The sequence below is a fragment of the Lycorma delicatula genome, chromosome 4, assembly GCF_047948215.1.
Source record: "Lycorma delicatula isolate Av1 chromosome 4, ASM4794821v1, whole genome shotgun sequence".
In the NCBI taxonomy this organism is placed as follows: domain Eukaryota; kingdom Metazoa; phylum Arthropoda; class Insecta; order Hemiptera; family Fulgoridae; genus Lycorma; species Lycorma delicatula.
Window position 1 is genome coordinate 116,060,036 of NC_134458.1, and position 19,577 is coordinate 116,079,612.

The 19,577-nt window shown below is 27.2% G+C and overlaps 1 protein-coding gene across 1 annotated transcript in view; it reads left to right on the forward strand.

Moving 5' to 3' along the window:
• The window catches only part of LOC142323789 (NCK-interacting protein with SH3 domain), a 66,667-nt gene that overhangs the window by 44,801 nt on the left and 2,289 nt on the right, over positions 1-19,577 (forward strand). The window contains exons 9-10 of the mRNA XM_075363998.1: positions 2,789-2,961; positions 6,208-6,400. Coding sequence (XP_075220113.1) covers positions 2,789-2,961; positions 6,208-6,399 — 365 coding nt within the window. The 3' untranslated portion in view covers position 6,400. The remainder of the gene's footprint in view (positions 1-2,788; positions 2,962-6,207; positions 6,401-19,577) is intronic.

Genomic DNA, 19,577 nt, shown 5'->3' on the forward strand with positions numbered 1-19,577 from the left:
GAAATGACTTCAAGCAGCTATTATAATATGAAAACGGCAGTTGAATGGTTTAAACAAGTCTATTTCAACTATAGAAACATGTATAAAAATATTAAAGTGCTAAGAAGACAAGAAACCAACCCCCCTTGGAGCACTTATCTATTGAGTCAAAATGGTATCGCTTGTAACAGGTTTTTCATGATTTTTGAGAGGTTATAACTTCTTTATTAGTACAATACACAAGAAAATTTTTTATTTGCCACAAAAATCTACAAAAACACTGTAATTTGTGCAAATTTGAGATTTTTATCACCAGCCTCATCAGAGTTATTTGAAGCCAAAATTTTTTTTTTAGAAATTAGTTTTCAAGAATTCATAAAAATTTAGTGGTAAATATATCACCATTAATATTATTTATGGTAAAGCTACTAACATATACCTATGTATAAAAAAATAATTCAAACTGTGTATGCCATCCCTGCCTCATGAAAAAAATTACCAAAAGTGAAATTTCACTGTTTTTCATATTCAACTTTATTGGTAATTTTCTCATAGAAAGAAGAGATAGGTAAATAAACCACTGGACCAATGTTTTGCCTTGAGAAAATATAATTAAATTGCTTTTTGTTTCATCCTTCTAGGACCAACAGTTTTTTAGTTACAATCACAAAAATAGATGTGCCACAGGTAAACTGCCTAAATAAAAATAAAAAAAAAAAAAAAAATAGTGTTAAGACCTATGACATGTAGGAAACAAGTGAGTTGGTTTCAATTTTTTTTTTAATTGGTCAAGCAACCACCGTTAGGTCACTTGGATTGACCCAATATTTATTTATTTTCAACCAGTCAACTGAAATGTTTTTATTATTTTTCAGATAGGTTATTAGCTTGAAATAAGTATTTAACCTTTATCATAAGAAGGAGTTTACTTTTTAATGGTTTAACAATTAATTTCCGATTAAAAAGACGGCAAATGTTTGAGCTTGTTTTATACAATGTTTTTTTAGCATCTTAGTACAAGAAAAAACATTAGTTACCATTTTTGTTAATTTGTATAACCTTTTATTGGTTTAGAAAGTTGATTCTAGTTTAAATTTTTTTATTATCTTTCTTCAGTTAAGAAATACCTACCATATTTCTTTGCTTGTAAGGTTCCATCAAATAATTGAGAAAAATATAATAAAAGATAGCTTAATTAAAATGAAGTGAAAACATTGAATGTCTTCCCACAGATTGTCATCCTTTCATGGCTGAACAGGATGTAGCATACTTTTTATTTGTTATTACAGGCAATGTCATGCTCAGTAACTATGGCTTAGTTGTGCAAAATGTTTTCTCAATAAAATTTTAATTTCATCTAATATGTGGTGATTAAAAGTGTCCAGTACCATCCCACTGCGTTTTTTGATGAACTTAGTAATTTTTCCCCACATGTTCCTCAACCAGTCTATTATTCTAACATTGCTATCCATTTTTTGTACCTGCTAATAAAGTTAACCCTTGAAAAAATTCTTTTTGGATTGTTTTTCTATTCAGCTAATTTAAGTTGGAATTTTTTTCAGCAGTTTGACATATAAATTTTGCTTTTATTATCTTCATTTAATTAAACAGCATGTCAAAAGATACAGCTTCATTATTAATCTGGTGTCAGGAATTTTGTATGTGTAAAATTAATCACATGCTGATTGGCTTCTCAGCTCAGCCAATATTGATAAATGAGTTTTGTTAAATATATTAACATATATTTATATATATATATATTATAAAATAATAATTGTATTGAATTGTATGCTATAAAGAAACTTTGGCTTTTAACATTTGATAAGATTGATGTGTTTTCTGCAAGATGTGGGAATTTTTATATCTCCATAGTTCCTTTAGATGTTGCAAAATGTAACATTTTTGCATGTATGTAAGAGGTCTTTTGCCTTAGCATTGTATATTAACTATTATATTTGTATATTTAACTATTCGTTTGTACCTCCATAATTTATTCTGATCTATTTGTATAAATATTTTTTATGTTAATATGATTTTAATAATTATGGTATCGTACAGATTTTTTTTGTCAACTTAAACTATTAATGTTCAATTTCAAATGAAGAATGGATATATATTTGTATCTATACATACATATAATGGTGTTTTTATATTGACATTGCTTTAACCGGTTACAATTACTGTGACATCTTTTGATAATATTGAAGAGGTATATTTGGATAAAGTTTTTTTTAAATTATTATAATAAGCAGACCGTAATGACATAAACTCTCTGAATCTTCCAAAGGTTGACATCTCTTTGTATCTGGAACGTTTAGTGGCATACATATGGTTATTTAAGAGTGTACTATGTTGATAAACTTTTGAAGAATTGCTGAGTTGAGGTTAGCACTGATAGATGGAGAAGAATAATTCTTTAATGCGGGACATCATGTCAATGTGAACTATTGACACAGGCATGTAATGAATGACACAGGCAGCCATAACATTTGTTAATATATCACTAGTCTTATAATGTTATGTTCAGTGTTCAGATGAGAAAGGGAGGAATGTAAAGATTTTACACCTGAAGTGTTCAGGAATAAACATGTATTCTACAGATAATTCCAGATCCAATAACAGGAGAGAGCCAGAATATATGATATCATATACCATATGATACCATAATATAAAATTTTGTACACTTAAATATGATTTTAAGTAGTTATAGAATTTCTTTCCTAATTTAAAAAAGTATTTAATTTATAAATTGTACAATTTTTTGGGTTTATAAGATTATTTTGATGCAGAATCTATGTTTTAATTTTAGAGGATCCTGCCAGAGTTTTTGATCATGAACCCAAGCCAGTGAATTCAACAATTAAGTTAATCACTGATATGTTTGCTTGCAGCAAGGCAGCTGATTTATTCTACACTAATGATATTAATGTTCTTATCGATATCATTGTGAGACAACTCACAGATCTCTCACCGGGAGATGATGTAAGTATTATCTGTTTTTGTAGTAAATAAAATAATGTTTTTGTAAATAATAAAAATGTTCATTTAAAATTTTTTTTTATTACTTGTCCATAAAGTTTGGAATAAAATGAAGGAAATTTTGATATCATGTATGGATTAGGTGGCTTGCCTTTTAAGTAGGTTTTTGTGAAAGTCATGTGTTAATGTAATCACTTTAAATTGTGACTAGAGTGATGGTATGTCTTATTTACTGCTTGGATTGTGATTTAAATCAGGGTCATTCAGCATCAAAGATAATATTAATCACTTATCAAACAAATGTATTGGCCAGGAAAGTAGTGCTTAAAAAAGAAGTTCACTCTCAATTTGTATCCCCTAAACTTTTTTCATGTAATTTTTAAAATTAGCTAATATTTATTTTTATAATATTTCCTTTTTGATTTTTTTGTGAAAATATTATTTTAGGCGTTAAACAAAGTAAGCAAATTTTAACATTTTATTTTTGTATTACTGTATTTATTAGTATGACAAATGGACTAGTCGGTTAAAAAAAAAAGAAGATGTTATTGATTTTTCTAAAGTCAATACTTATAAGACCCATATTCCTCTGTACCAATATATTGTATTTTTATAATCAAAAACCAACTTGAACAACCCAAGTACAGAATTACAAAGTAATTGAAATGACACTTACCGTATTTTTTTATTTTTGTTTAAAAAGCACTTTTGCGGGATCCCACATCATCAGTTGTATATAAGATATATTGAGTACTGAGTAATGTAACATTGGCTGACCAGGTTACATAGTATAAATTTTTATTTATGTTATTTTAATTTTATTTTTTTAATTATGACATCATATTTATGTAGTTATTTTATTTAATTGACTTCATATATTTTTGTATATATGATTGTAATTTTAATTTAAAAATTTATGTTTGATATGTAATTTTTTATAAATATACTTTATATACAAGTGATGATGCAGGATCCTGCAAAAGTGCTTTTGGAATAAAAAGAAAAAATAAGTGTCATTTCATTTACTTTGTAATTCTGTACTTGGGTTGTTTAAGTTGGTTTTTGATTATAAAAATACAATATTATTATTATTATATAAATCAGCATTACTTTCAAAAATAAAAATAGAATGTAATATTCAAATTCATAATTTATGTAATATAGAATAGGCCAAAAAAGCCCAACATACAAAAGTTTTTTTCCAAATGTCTTTATAAATAAAACTGAATAACCAAAAAACTAATCAAGTTACTTCATTTCTACTGACAGTCTTTTGTAATCCTTGGTTGATTTTTTAATCTTCCTACAAGAAATGATTGTATAAGAAATAAATATTACCATTTGCAAGAATATTTGTGAATAACAATGTAAACAAGAAAATTGTATTGCTAATTTAAACAAAAAAAAATTACTTGTATTTAAATTTCTTATAAAAGTTTCCAGACAGAATCCTCTTCATGTTCAGTAATCTGCATTCTCACATCTGTGTGTTGCTGATTGATGATTTAGTTACCATTTCTGTATGTAACTTTTTGGTTCCTAAATAACAATCTGTTATCTTATTTATTACATTGTTTGTCACAATTCTTTATCATTATTGGATCTACCCTAACTTTTTTAAAAAAATTTGTTGCTTTTGTTTATCACTCATTTTTCTTTGTTTATTTAAATTGAAAATAATATTTACAAATAATTTTTATACTATTTCTTATTAAATTTAACAATTTTTTAATGTTAGTAATGAAACACATGACGAATGAAAATTATTTCAAAATGTGATTAAAATTTAGTATTAATATTTAAATGAACAGTTAAGTAAAAGTATGTACATATACACCGAAAGTCACTGATCGAGACCGAACCTTCGTGGAAAAAAAAAAAACATTAAAAAAATATTCTTCTATTTTTTATACTTATCCTTTGAAATTTTGCCAACTTTATGACTAGCCGACTAGCCATATAATTTTTTCAAAAATATTATTAGTTTCTTATCACAAGAATATAGAACCCTAGGATTAATGTCATAAATTAAGAAAAGGAAATGGCTTACAAAACAAATAACAAAAGTATTTTCTGTTGTTAAATATTTCAAACCATTGAAATTTTGCTGATATTTATGATTGTCCATATAATCTTTTCAAAATGTTATTACAGTTCCTTCTCCGAAAAGAAAATACGTGTCATAGGATCAGTATTATAAATGAAGGAAAGGAAATACCCTACAAAACATTGTATGAAAGACCTATAGAAATGGAGGAACGTGTTGTATCTGTTATTTTTTTCAAGTAACGTACACAAAATGTAAAAATTATTCTTTCAGTTTCAAAGAAAAAAGATAATTTTTCCAAGATTTAGAAAATTAATGGAACACATCTTGGCTTGGAAATAAGTGCTGGAATGCCGTTCCAGCACCACTACATTGCTGGTATTGGTTTAGCAATTAAAGGGATTACTTTCAATTTTATTAATTTTATAATTTTTTTTTGTTTGTGACAGTCAGTAGTGAAGATTATTCCAAATTATTCATTTTTAATGGCAAATGTACCAAATTTATTTTAAACCAGTGTTTCTGAACAAATAATTTTATATAAATATTTATCTTTTAATGTCAAGGTTCAGAGTCTACTAATGTACTCAACACAACCATGTCACCTGAAGAGTAAAATAAAAAAAAAGAACTCCATTATTAATATCTATAATGTATTATCATGAATATGCTATTATTGTTCACTGTTGTATATAAATCTGATGAAGAAAACAAAAAATGGATATACAAATAAATGTTCAGATTATATAAACCAAAGATTAAGAAATAATAGCTAAAATGGAAAAAAGCTAAATATAGCATAGCTTTTAAAATTGATTAAAGTCACATACTGTTGCATATTAAATACGTCAAGGTAGAACACACAACAGTTAACAATTGCCAACTATTTCTTAGAAAGAAATAAAAACATAGAATGTAGAGATGTTCTACATCCAGACAAAAAAGGACTGCATATTAATGCACTTAAACATAGTGAGTATGTAGTAGACAAACAATTAACTATATGAACAGATGTTCAAATACAATATTTTCTTCTTTCTTTTTTTCACATGCAAAATTGTAGGATGATGAAATCATCATACATCTAGCATGTCATTTATTATTCTAAATAAAAATGATTTAGAAAGGTTAATATGTATTTAATAATTATTTATTTTTTTATAAATTAAATATATTTGATATTATTTTAATTTCTTTTGTAGAAACGAACAAAGTATCTGGAATTATGCAGATTAGTGTTGAGAAACACAAATTACAGTGAGAATCAGCATCGTTGTAGTGATCTACATAAATGTTTTACAAGAATATTTTGTGAAGAATCATCTTTGAGTAATAAGGATCAACTGTTAGTTAGGGAGATATCAAATGAATTTCCACAATATTTTAAAGCTTAAGGTAATTTTTTAAATTGTATTATTTAATGTTTATATATTATTAAAATGTTACACTCTTTTTTTGACATCACCTACTTCAAAATTATAAGATCAGTTTTTATAAACATACCTTAGAATATGTATACATGTTAGCAACCAATTTTATTTTTTATTAGCGATTGTGGATTTCTTTCTAACTGGTAAATACTTGAATGGAGTGAAAATGAGAAAGATCTGTGTATGTACATAGCTTTTAAAAATATTGATAAATTTCATAAAACCAACTACAGAATGATGGCAAGGAAATAGTGGCAGGAGCCAGCTGGAATTCTTTTTTGTGATTTGTGCCTTTTTTTACTTTTTCAAATTTTTTAAGATTATAAAAAAAAATTACAGTTATACAGGTGAATTAATGATCAATGTCATTTTAAGTTTAACTAGTTCTTGTGTATGTTTATTCAGTATCAGCCAACTTTTTTGATGTAGATTGTTTCTTTAATGTTTCAAATAAAATGAAAATTTTTGCCAAGTATAAAGTTGGAAGTGTAATTCAATTCCTCAATGCTTAAAAACGTTTTGTATAAAATTTTGTCAAATTATGGAAGTGTATTGTCATTATTTTTTAAATAAAGGGAGCATAAAAAATGTAATCTAGAAAGGTCAATTTTTTATATTATACTTTTTTATATGTCCTTCTGTTGTGATTTCAAAAAACTGAAATACAAAATTGAAAGAAATCATCAGTGTTCATTATTAAATCTCACAATAGATTTCCTTATTTTTCACATTATCTCTTTTAAAAATGTTTATTTATTTAGATACAAAAAACCTTGGGTGTAAAATTTCTCAAAATCTCTCTCCCCTCTCCCCCCCTTTCCCCTAGGTGTCAGTTCTCAAGCAATTTTAAAACAATTAAAAACTTAACTGGAAGCTTTATTGATATTTCTGGATTACAACATGGAAGAACTATATTCATTAGATGAAATTTTAATCTCATATTCATGAGTAATAAATTACGTGCAAACATTATAAAAATAGATGCCAATCAAAAGAAACAGTGAGAAAGAAGCCATTAACTAGATGAATGAATTTTTTGCTTGTATCTGTGATGATATTTAGAAGTTAGCATTATACTGTGATAAATGCCTAAATCTTGGTGGGGAATAATTAGAAAAGAAATAACATTTACATACTGGCTGTTTCAGTTGGAAAGGCAACTATTTGGGAACTGATTCTAGACCTTGAAATAAGAAAAAACGTTTATACAAACATATGTCTGAAACGCTTCGTTATCAAGTAATGGCTAGCAAAAGATTCAATTCAGCTGGTGATTTCAATTCATCTGGTGAAATAAGGTCATATTGAAATTTTTAAGGCATTATATAAGGGGTGAAATTGATGGTTTCTTATGTTCGTTGACCTGAAAAATGAATAAAACAGCTGCCAGAACTGTATCTTCCGTAGTTTACATGATACCAACATCAAAATCGAAAACTTTGATGACAAAAAACTGGTTTAAAATACAATAACTTTGTTAAATGATTAATAAATGCATAAATTATATTATCAAAACTAATTCTGAGAAAATTGATGTAATAAAGTGTATGAGAAACAAAAATAAATCAACTTTTTGTATTGAAAACCATACAGAAAAATGTTAAGAATTTGTAAAAACTAAAAGCAGCTGTCTTTACGACAATAAATTTAGACCTTTGAAAAATTAAAATACTTTTTAAAAAGTATTTATTTAAAAAAAAAAAAAAATGTAATTTAATTTATTTTAATTTAATTAATTTAAAATAAATGTTCAAAAATTCCATCATTAACATTGATGCATTTTTCAATTCATTTCCTTGCATTTTCTGTCACCAGCCTAATGTCTTCACATTCCTTGAAAGTAGATTTCAGTTTGTTTCACCAATGAGAAATTTTCAAGCCCTGTAAAAAATTTATTTTTTGAAAATAAGATAATATCTCCTCCTGACTTGTTGTTCTAGTATGAAAGGGCCTATTAATTTGTTGATGTTCATGCCCCATCAGATGTTCACTGAAAATCATTGTGTGAAGTCCAGTTCAACTGCAGCATTTGGGTTTTCTTTAGACTACCAATGTGAATTCCATGTGTTGTTTATGCTGTTATGGGTCAAAGTACTTCATCTGAAAATAGTATGAATGGAATTAAGTGGTAATTATTTTTAATCCATTGAGAAAACTGAGTTGTCTGGCGTGGTCACCAAGATGGAGTGGAGTGTTGAAGTTTCTGAACATAATAAGTATACTGTCTGTGACCATGTAATGTCCACAGTTCTGTACTTTGTGGAATGTTGAGTCATGTAGAAATTCTTTGCGTGCTCATTATAGGATTATGAGTAGCCTGAAGAATGTTTTCCCTTTCATCACCATGTACAAATTAATGTTCAGATGAAACTTGAGTGCTGGGAAGTGTACCATTTCATGAAGATTATTAAAAATTCTACAAAATATTTCACGGTTTGGAACTAATGTTCAAGATACCCATGTCAGTATTCTTTTATCACAGGTGGAGCACTTCCATCCCAAAAGCTATACCCAAAAATCATATCAGTATATTCTGCATAAGTGAAGAGATGCAGCATTTTTCAGTATAAAGATTCAAAACAAAATTTCATGTTTTTAAATTCTGATTCAGTTAGAAATATGTAGGTACAGTTTAGAGTAACAAACACAAAAACGCAACATAACTAGATTCTCAAAAATATTTAAACACAATCAAAATTATATAAAAAACAACTAAACCATATAATGTTTATTATTGATAATCACCACAATTTTATGAGAGAAATGAGTAATATTCAACTTAATTTCAATACAGTTAGTGTTGCTAACTTAATTTTTCAAAAATCTAAATTTGTTATACTAAAAACAGCTGTTTTTAAATTTTACAAATTCGTAACATTTTTCTGTTGAGTTTTGGTCTGTTTTGTTTTTAATAATGAAATTTGATTTTTTTTTTTTTTTTATAGACTATTATATCAGTTTTCTCAGAGTTAAATGCTCAACAAGTTTCGTTAATAAAATTTATGCATTTATTAGTCATTTAACAAAGTTTTTGTACTTCAGACTTAAAAAAATGTGTTTTTCCTCACCAAATGTTTCTGTTTTACATCAGGTATTTTTAAAACCAAGGGAGATGCAGTTTTGTGAACAGCTTTATTCAATTTTTCAGTTCAAATACCATAAGAAACCATCATGTTTATTCCTCATATAATACCTTAAAAAATGTCATTATGACTTCATTTTACCAGGGGAACTGAAATCTGGGTGAAATTTTTCACTAGCTGTAACTCAATAAATTGTTTTGAGATATGTTTGTATGAACTTCTTTATTTCTAATTCTATAATCAGGTCTCAAATTATTCCCCTTTCTATAGATTCACTCTGATTATACATTCTCTTTCATTTCTTTTACTCTATTTTTACAACCATATTTTTTACTTTTTATCTTGACTTTGGAATAAAAATGTTACTTTTGTCATTTTAATTTCGGATGAGTTTTACTGTTATGTTAGCTGGTTTATATTATGGTGCGGTTTGGCTGTGTAAAGTAGAAACTAAAGATGCTACCAATTGTTCCGAGAAAAACAGCTAATGAAAGTTGTTAATTTTTTTTATTTGTTAGTTCCTGTTAGAAGTGTTGTTCAAGCAGAATATATTTCTGTAATATTTTATTCTTGTTTTAAAACAATACATCTTGTTTAAGAAATTAAAATACATTTATTGTAATAACTTCTCTTTTATATTTATTTCAGATGATGTAAATGACATGGATGTGAATAATTAATATTTCTTAAATATCATTAATTTTCTTTTAACTAAGAAAAATCTATATTTCCATTACAATTTTATATCAGTTCTAATCTGTTATATGACAGTTTTTTGTTTATGTTTTTCTGTTGTTATTATTATTATTATTATATTGTCAGTGTTGTATTCTATGCTCCATTCCATTTTATTTCAGTGTTTTCTTTATATTTACATTGTTCATTTTTGGTGTAATTATTGTAATGTAGTTGTAAATTTTCCCTCAAATATAGCAATAATTATAAAATCGTACAAAACTAGAAATATTTTAATGTTAAAGTGTGTTATGCATAATATGTATAATAAGTGTATTATACATAATAATGTGTTTGTTAAGTTTCATATCATGACAGCATTACAAAAATTTACTTTAATCTGTTGGAATGCACACTCATGGGTATGTGAGCATCTGTAGCTGTACCATGTAATATCTAATCTGTTATATGACAGTTTTTTGTTTATGTTTTTCTGTTGTTATTATTATTATTATTATATTGTCAGTGTTGTATTCTATGCTCCATTCCTGTAGTGGGTCCATGTTCATCTATGTAGCTACTGAATTTAATTCCCATGTCATAGTAATCCTAAAGTTATACTGTAAAATAAAACAGTGTACAATATATGAACTAAATCAGTTGTGTTTTAATAAACCCAGAAGATATACAATATCGTTTTGCTATCAGTAACTTACAGCACTGTTGGAAACCATTGTATTCTTTGTTTTATTTTGTCTACATAAGTAGATAAGGACCAATTGCACTGTAGTTTTTATTCTGATAGAATTGCATGACAAGAATAAATTACCTTCAAGGATGTGTGTTTATTTAGTAGAAATTTTTATAGTGAGTACCAAAGTACTTTCCAGAGTTATAATTTTATTTAGTTCAGTTAAGCATAACTGTCACGGTATTTGGCTTATATTCCTAACTTTTTATCTGTCTTCATTTAATATTACTTAAAAAATCATTATAAATAATTATTTAAAAAAATATTAATATCTATCAAAAAATGCAAAATAGTTTTTAAAGAAATGCAGGATATTTGAATAATATAATAAAAGCTGGACTTCCAACAGGTTAAGGTGAAATTTAAAGCAAGTCTATATATATTTTTATAACATGATGCATTTCTATTATTGTATTTACACTCATTTAACTCATATAAGACTCCATTTTAATTTTGACCCATAAACACTTTTGGTTGTGAAAAATTCTGTAAAATATAACATCCAAATAAAAATATATTTTATTATATATATATATATATATATATATATATATATATATGTAACATGCTCTCCTTGTTAAAAATAATCCAATAGAAGAATTAAAAGAAAGTATTAAAAACTTTAGTATTTTTATATTGTTAATCTTCTTATCCTTGAATAAAACAAATTATTATAGAAATATTTATGTGCATATTCAGCTGCTTTTTTAAATTATGATTTTTTGTGATTATTTTTAACAAACTTTTGAGAATAGGGACTGGGGTTAATTGGTAAAACTATATAAAGAAAAAACCAATGAAGAAAAGCCGATTTCTATCACAGGTCTGTGCCTTTCATCCAAACGTTTCTGGGTTTGAATCATAGTCAGATTAACTATTTTTTTTATTTTACAAATTTCAAACGTTATACTCCCTTACACAAACTTCCCTATGAAGTAGAATGAACAAAAGTTTTATAACGTAAAACAACTGATGGATCTTTTCAGTTATCTTTTAGCAAATGTTATTTTTATAGTGATGTCAATTTTTATTAAATTTCTTTAACATAAAATTAATAAAACAAGATTATGAAAGTACAGATTTAAAAAGTTTGTTCCAGTAGCATGATCAGTACAATTTTTGTAACATTTATAAAGCAAGTTCATATATATTCACAAAAGAATGATTTAACTGGTGTATTGTATTTTTTTCAGTTCATCTTCACCTCCACATTCCCTCTCAGTGTACTGGGTATGAGCAATTGTAATACAATCAACAAAATTCAGACTGTGGTTTACTGTTTGGTGCAAATAATTTCTCCTTAAGTTTTAATGTGCTCTCCATTTATCACTTATTATAATGCTTCCGGGTACAACTTGCTGCATTATTAATAGCAGCAATGTTAGTTGACTTATTGTTAGATATCAAAATGCATCCTCTTGGTTTCCCTATACGTTCAACCAAAAACTCAGTGGTTCAGTGATACTCCTGTAACACTTAAAATTTTGAAAAAAAAAATCTGTTGATCTTGATGTGTACATTGTGATTATCAATAAGGTGGATTGTTCATTGACCACACTATTGTGTTTTATATTGCGTTCATCCTCGCAAAGCGTAATGAACTCATTAAACCATGAATAATATCACTATAAAAAACATGAAGAGGTTTTTCAAAATGTCAATTTGATTTGGAGCACACCTACTCTATTTTGAAGTTGTGTAGAGTTTCATTTCATGGCTATTGTTGCATGGATTATGTAAAATACCTTTCCATTGTAAAAACATTATAGCGTGGTCTTTTGAATTTATCTATAATTGTTGGAAATTCATTATTAACCTCTGTAGACAATACAAGAAAAATAGTCTGAAATGACTAGATAGTTCACTAACTATAGACAGTTGCTGAAACACAGTTGATGATTATTTATATCAGATATGGAAAATAAAATTCCAATTAAATTTATCATGTAATTACTACCCAAAGAAATTACCATGAAAACCCATACAGTAAGTCTCACAGATATCATTTCTTCCGCTCAAAAATTTAACAAAATGCTACTGATATCAAAAAAGGCAAGAACACTACATTTCTATTACAAAAATCTGTTATTAATTTAAAATTTTGTTTAAAAAAATGTATACAATAATAAACATATTATTGTAGATATGCAATAATAGATAATAAACAATGTTTAAGTGTTCCATATAATAAGCAAACAAGAGAAAATCTATTACAAAACTCTTACCAGCCTGATTTCATTTATATGTAATACATGTCACATTTACAGAAATAATACAATTCTTATGATTATTCATTGTTTAATAAATGAAATTGGGCCAGTTTAACACTTACACATTGTTTATTATCTATTATTCTATATCTATTGTCTATTACATATATTTAACATGTATTTTTTTTTTAAATAAAATTGTAAATTAATAACAGATTTTGATAATAGAAATGTAGTTTGCCTTTTTTGATATCAGTATTATTTTGTTAAATTTTTGAGTGGAAAAAATGATATCTGCGATAATCTTACCGTACGGTTACAATTTCATTTTTGGATATCACTGCATTTTTATTATTATTATTATTATTATTATTATTATTATTATTATTATGCTTTTACGGCCAACATGGGACCACTTAACTCAATTTTAGTTGGATCTTTTCTGAGAAAAGCGTGTTATTTTACTCTGCCGAGCTGCCCAGTATTTCTTCATCCGTTCAGATCTTGCTTTCTTTTCTTCATCCGTAAACACCCTCTTCGTTGTATTTTGTCGTTTGTCTATCTTTTGTTTAAATCTAATGCTTTTGTCTTTTAGCTTTGTCATTTTTCCAGTTTTATTCTGTAGGTCAGTCAGGGAAATTCCCAATTCTTTCATATCCTCTCTAATTTCTTTGATCCATCCTACTTCTAGCTTTTGGAACCAGAGCTTTTCGATGATATTTCTTGACAGTCTTGTTTCCGGTGTCCTTATGAGATGACCAAAGAAAGAGATTCTTTTTTCCGCATAGTATCAGTAACAGGCTCTATTTCTTGATACACCACCTCATTTGGCACAATCCACCATTGGCCTTCTTTTTGGTGTTTTTTATTGATACACGTTCTGACAATTCTCCTCTCTATTTTCAGAATTTTTTCAATTCGGTTTTTCTGAGTGATTTTGAAAAGGGTCTTGCTTCTGTAGGTGACTTCTGGCTCAACTACAGTTTTATAATGTTTAAGTTTTGTTTTAGCAGAAAGGCATTTTTTGTTATATGTTGACCAAGTTAATTTTTGGGATTTAATCATTTTATTTGTCCTGTTTTGCCATGTCACTTTTTCATTTAAATTTTAAGTTATTTCCCCTAGATATTTAAATTGTTTTACTATTTTAATTTTATGATTGTTTACCATAATGTGCTCTATTACCAGAGGATCTTTAGTTCAGTTTTTTCGAAAGAGATATGAAGCCCTATCTTTTGTGCTAGGTTTTGAAGGCTCATGATTTGTGTTTTGGCTTCTTGAATATTATTTGCTAAAAGAGCGAGGTCATCTGCAAATCCTAGGCAATTTAGTGTGATGGAGTTTTTCTTAGCACCCATTTTTATATTTTTGGGATTTATTTCATACCATTTTCTCATGACAAATTCGAGGGTGCAGTTAAAAAGGAGTGGTGAGAGGCCGTCCCCTTGCCTCAATCCAGTTTTTATGTAGAAGGGTTGAGAGAGTTCACCTCTGAATTTCACTCTGGACTGGGTATTGGTTAAAGTTAATTTTATCATGTTTACGATTTTAGGGTGAAGACCCAGGTTTCTCAGAATATTCAGCATGGATGGTCGGTGTATACAATCATAGGCCCTTTTAAAGTCAACGAAGGTGATTATTAGTTGTTTTTTCCGTCTTTTATATAAGTCCATCATAAGTTTTAGGGATATTATTTGCTCCGGGCAACCTCTCCATGGCCTAAATCCCCCTTGGTATTCCCCAAGTTCCAGTTCAAGTTGGTCTTTGCATCGGTTGTATATGATTCTCTACAGGATTTTGTATGTGCAATCCAGGAGAGATATGCCTCTGTAGTTTTCCGGATTAGTTTTATCCCCTTTTTATGTAATGGATGAATGAGGGCTGTGGTCCAGTGTTCTGGAAGTTTTTCTTCGTTCCATATTTTTATTAGATTATTCTTTTATTTTTTTTAAGAATTACTGATTGTTATCTAATGGATTTATTATTAAAATTTATTGCCTTTCTAGCATAAACAAATATACATTTTTTTTAATTTCTTGACAATTTTTTTTTGTTGATAGTATCATTCACCACTATATTTTCCCTTTTTTACTAAAACTAGTATAATGACCATCAAGAATCAAAAATTTGTGATGTCATATTGTACTTATTACTTTGTCAGTGTAACCCTTGATTTTTATCAAATCTGTGGACACACTTTTTATATTATTGTTAAATGATTCAAGTAGTTAGTTCTAATTGTAGAATAAAAATTTTACAAATGAAATTTATTTCTGTTTTATGTAACAAACCTTTGTTGCCGCATTTGCAACACTTTCCTACTGTTGTTTTGTTTCTTTTTTTTTATTAGCAGCTATTGATCTCAACAACTAATACTTTATTTTTTTTAATGAAGTGATGGGAATTAAAAAAATTGTTTCATCTTCAGTACTTTCATTTACATAAGAGCATCTACTATATTAAAACAAGCAATAGTATATTTTCTTTTAAATTTTATTATTTCAAGTACATTATCAAGTTTTTGTATGCTACCTAGTACTATCAAGTACTCTATCTAGCAGCGCAATTCATAAAGGTACCTTAATATGACATATTCGAGTCCCACGCTTCATCAAATAGAAAAAAAACCATTGTGTAACAAAATTCGAGGTATTTTTTGAACAAATCTAACTGAACTGAAATGTTATGTTTTTGTGCTGATTTTTAAAATTTTTTTCCCATTTTCATTTTACTTTTAGGTTAGGTCGTGTTTAGAACTGTAAGCATAGTTTGTTGACTTAGCCATCCGTCCAGTTCTGCAGACTCTTAACATTGAAGTTCTAATGAACTTCATGATTACATAAGACAGTAGGAATTGTGTAGTTAGTATAATTAATTTTATTAAAAACAGAACAGGAAAATTGACCAAATACTGACATGTATGTAAAAATAACATTTGCTGATTTTTGTTTATCAATTTAACTTTGTTTTTTTCACAAATTTTCCCATTCTTTGCTGAAGTATGGATACTTATATGATTTTATGAAGTAAATATATATTTAGAGGAAATGATTTTTTATATTTCAGTCTGTCAATTATGAAAATATTTATGTATGTTTTACTTTAATTCATCGGGTTGGTTTGCTAATTGTTGTAGTGATTAGCATCCTGGCTTCTAGATTAGATTATCTTAAGTACAATTCCTGACAGAGTTATGGTATTTTTCGTGTATTTTATTTATTTCATCTTTCTTATTAAAAAAAAATATTTTGTTAAAAGAATGTGTAAGGTTATAATATTAAGGTAAAATTGATATTTATATGTTGATATCAAAATCTGTCATTTCAGCTGTTTTCAATTAGATATTCTTAGTTTTTGATTAACCATTGTTATTATTGTTGTACATATTTTATTTGTACTTAATTGTAGTATATTCTTGGCTCTGTAACTGTTTACTACTTCATGTTGACACTCTAGAGCCTAATTAAATTGTAAAATTAGGTATAGGTAATTTTTTTGTTATGTATTTATTATAACCTTGTTCATTAATTACTCATTGATCAAGTAATATTTTTTTACTGTATTATTTTATTTAATAAGCATTAACGTTATATAAAAATTAGAATCTTGTATGAAAGCAAATGTAGTAAATTTTTTTAGTTTATTTTTTATGACATCATTAATCTATTCTGTAAGAATTCTTTTTCTCTTTTGGACTAAGTATATAGTGTTACTAATAGTAATATTTTAATAAACTATTTTGTTTTACGTGCTCTAAATAAACATATTTTGTTTCTGTTGGAAGATTTCCAAAGATAAATTTAATTTTAAATCTAATATTAACATTATTAGCATTTCTATTACAGAATGCACAATTGAAACAAACATTATAAAGGATCTATTTGTTTTTATTTTCTTTTACTTCTTTACTAATGGTTAAAAATGTAAACATCAGAAAGTATCTTTTATAAGCTTATTGTCAATAAAATGAAATATCTCCATTTATAGATATAATTAAAGGATCCTAGATAAGACACTTGACCTGTATCCTTATTATCTTATTGCTTATCATCTAAGCCATATTTACAGGTTTACAAATTATTTTTGTTTTAATTAATAGTAAAACCACTTTGCAATATTTTTGTGGGGATGAAGAAAAATTTTCTGAATATTACAAATGTAGTGTGTGAAATCATTCTTGACAAACTAGAAAAATTGAAAATGATTACATCTGTCTATACTGATTAATATTAACATCTTAAAATGATTTAATGTTGTACTATACAGTATTAATACTCTGTACAAACTAGACTTACAGAAATATTTATTCAGAGAAGATCATTGTTTTGTTTAAATTATTGCTTGCCTGTTAATTTTATTATTTTTTTAAAGCAAATACTAGACTTCATAGAAATTTAAGAGGGGGAATTGAAAATACTACCATGAAGAATGTAGTACTTGTACAGTCATTTTGATGTATTTTTTAATGTAATTTTTTCAAACTTTTATATTGGAAATGTTTTAATTAATTTAGCCTCAATATATGTTGTGGATCTTTTGAAAGAGCTTTATACTATATTGTAGTTTGTAAAAAATGATTTATGTTAGAACTACAGGCAGTCATGTGATTACATTTAGGCTTTTTTGTTTGTGGAATATGATTTTACAGCAAATGATAAATTTCATCCCTGACCAGGATTTAAATATAGAAACTTTTTTATGAAAGGCAGAGACCTACCTGTCTCCTTAGAGATCAGCCCTTAAATTTTGTATTATAACCATGGTCAGTGTAAGTATATATTATATGTATATGTTTATAAAAAACACACACACACACATACACACAAGGGGGGAGAAATGCCCCTTAAGTTTCGCTGTTTATTATATGCAGTCAAGATTGATTATTTAGTTCATATACATTCAAGTTGTGCTAAAAAAGAAGTACTTATACAAAATGACTGCTTATTACAAATGTAAGGAAGAAGTACAATAATTTATTTTATTGAAGTTATACTGCATTATTGTTTTATATATTATCTGTATGTTGATTTATATTATTTGATGATATAGAAAATAATAAAACATTAATATCAAATAGGCACTGGAAGAATTTTTCAGTTGCTGATAGTATTGTGAACATAAAACAATTAACTAGATCATAACCAATTTAAAAACATTAAATTGCCTTTGAAAGGATTTTGGCCAAAGATGGTAAAAAAAGAAACTGTTTTTAATAAAACCATTGTGGAAAAATGATGGAAATAGAAAAATATTCCGTATAGATTTTTGTGGTTTTCAAGCAGAGTAGATAGAAGTTAATGAGTTATGCTATATAATTTTGAACTTGATAAGGAAGTTTTAGAATTGCCAGAAGAAGGATGTGGTCGTCAAGTTGTGAAACAAAAGAAAAAAATGATGCTATTTTATAGAAGCATAAAATATTTCTGTAGTCAATAAAGTTTTCAAAAAGGTTGAAGAAATCATTGAAACCTTTATAATAGCGAATATTAAACTGTTTTCTAAGATTTAAAATTTTATTTCAGTTATTAATTATTATGAATTATAGAACAATAATGAAACTCGTTACTGTAATAAATTCCAAGAACAATTTTTTAGTTGCAAATTAACCCCTATTTTTACTGTTTTACTTTAAAATAATTTTATTGGTTTATAACCAACCCCCTCCTGCATTTAATTAAGAAACTGCTGTATAATCTCTTGATTTGGTGTTAGTTGAAAAAAAATCCTCAAAAAACCCAGTATATCTTCATCATCCATAAAACCTAATATATACATGTTTATACACTTATTCTACAATTTTTTTTCTGTTTGAAAGACCAAATGATAAAGTATAACTTTTTAATGAGATGGGTGCTTCAAGAACATCTTGTTTTTTATGAATAGCAAAATCATTATGAAAAGTCAAATGTAAAATAAACAAGTAATAAATCATCTTCATTAATACATGTGGCAAGACCTTACTATCACATATAATCAAATTTAGCACTTCCTGTTAGAAAAAATGTTGTGTAGGAGATGAAAATATTAATTTTTTTGCACAGTTTTTTCAACTAGTTTTTCCAGCTTGCTGCCTAATCTGGGTGTGTGTGTGTGTGTGTGTGTGTGTGTGTGTGTGTGTGTGTGTGTGTGTGTGTGTGTGTATAGGCAAATTCAATTACTGCTACTGGCTTACCAGGCCTGCAGTTGCAAATGTAAGTGTAAATATACCAGTAAACATATAGTCCTGAACAGACTCAGGTCGACCACTCCTGAGGCATGTGGTTAATTGAAACCCAACCACCAAAGAACACTGGTATCCACAGTCTAGTATTCAGATCCATATAAAAGCAACTGCCTTAGAACAAACCTTAGAACACTTGACTTCAAAAATCAGCTGTTTTGCAATGGTGAGTTTAACCACTAACTCAGTCGGTTTATTTCAAA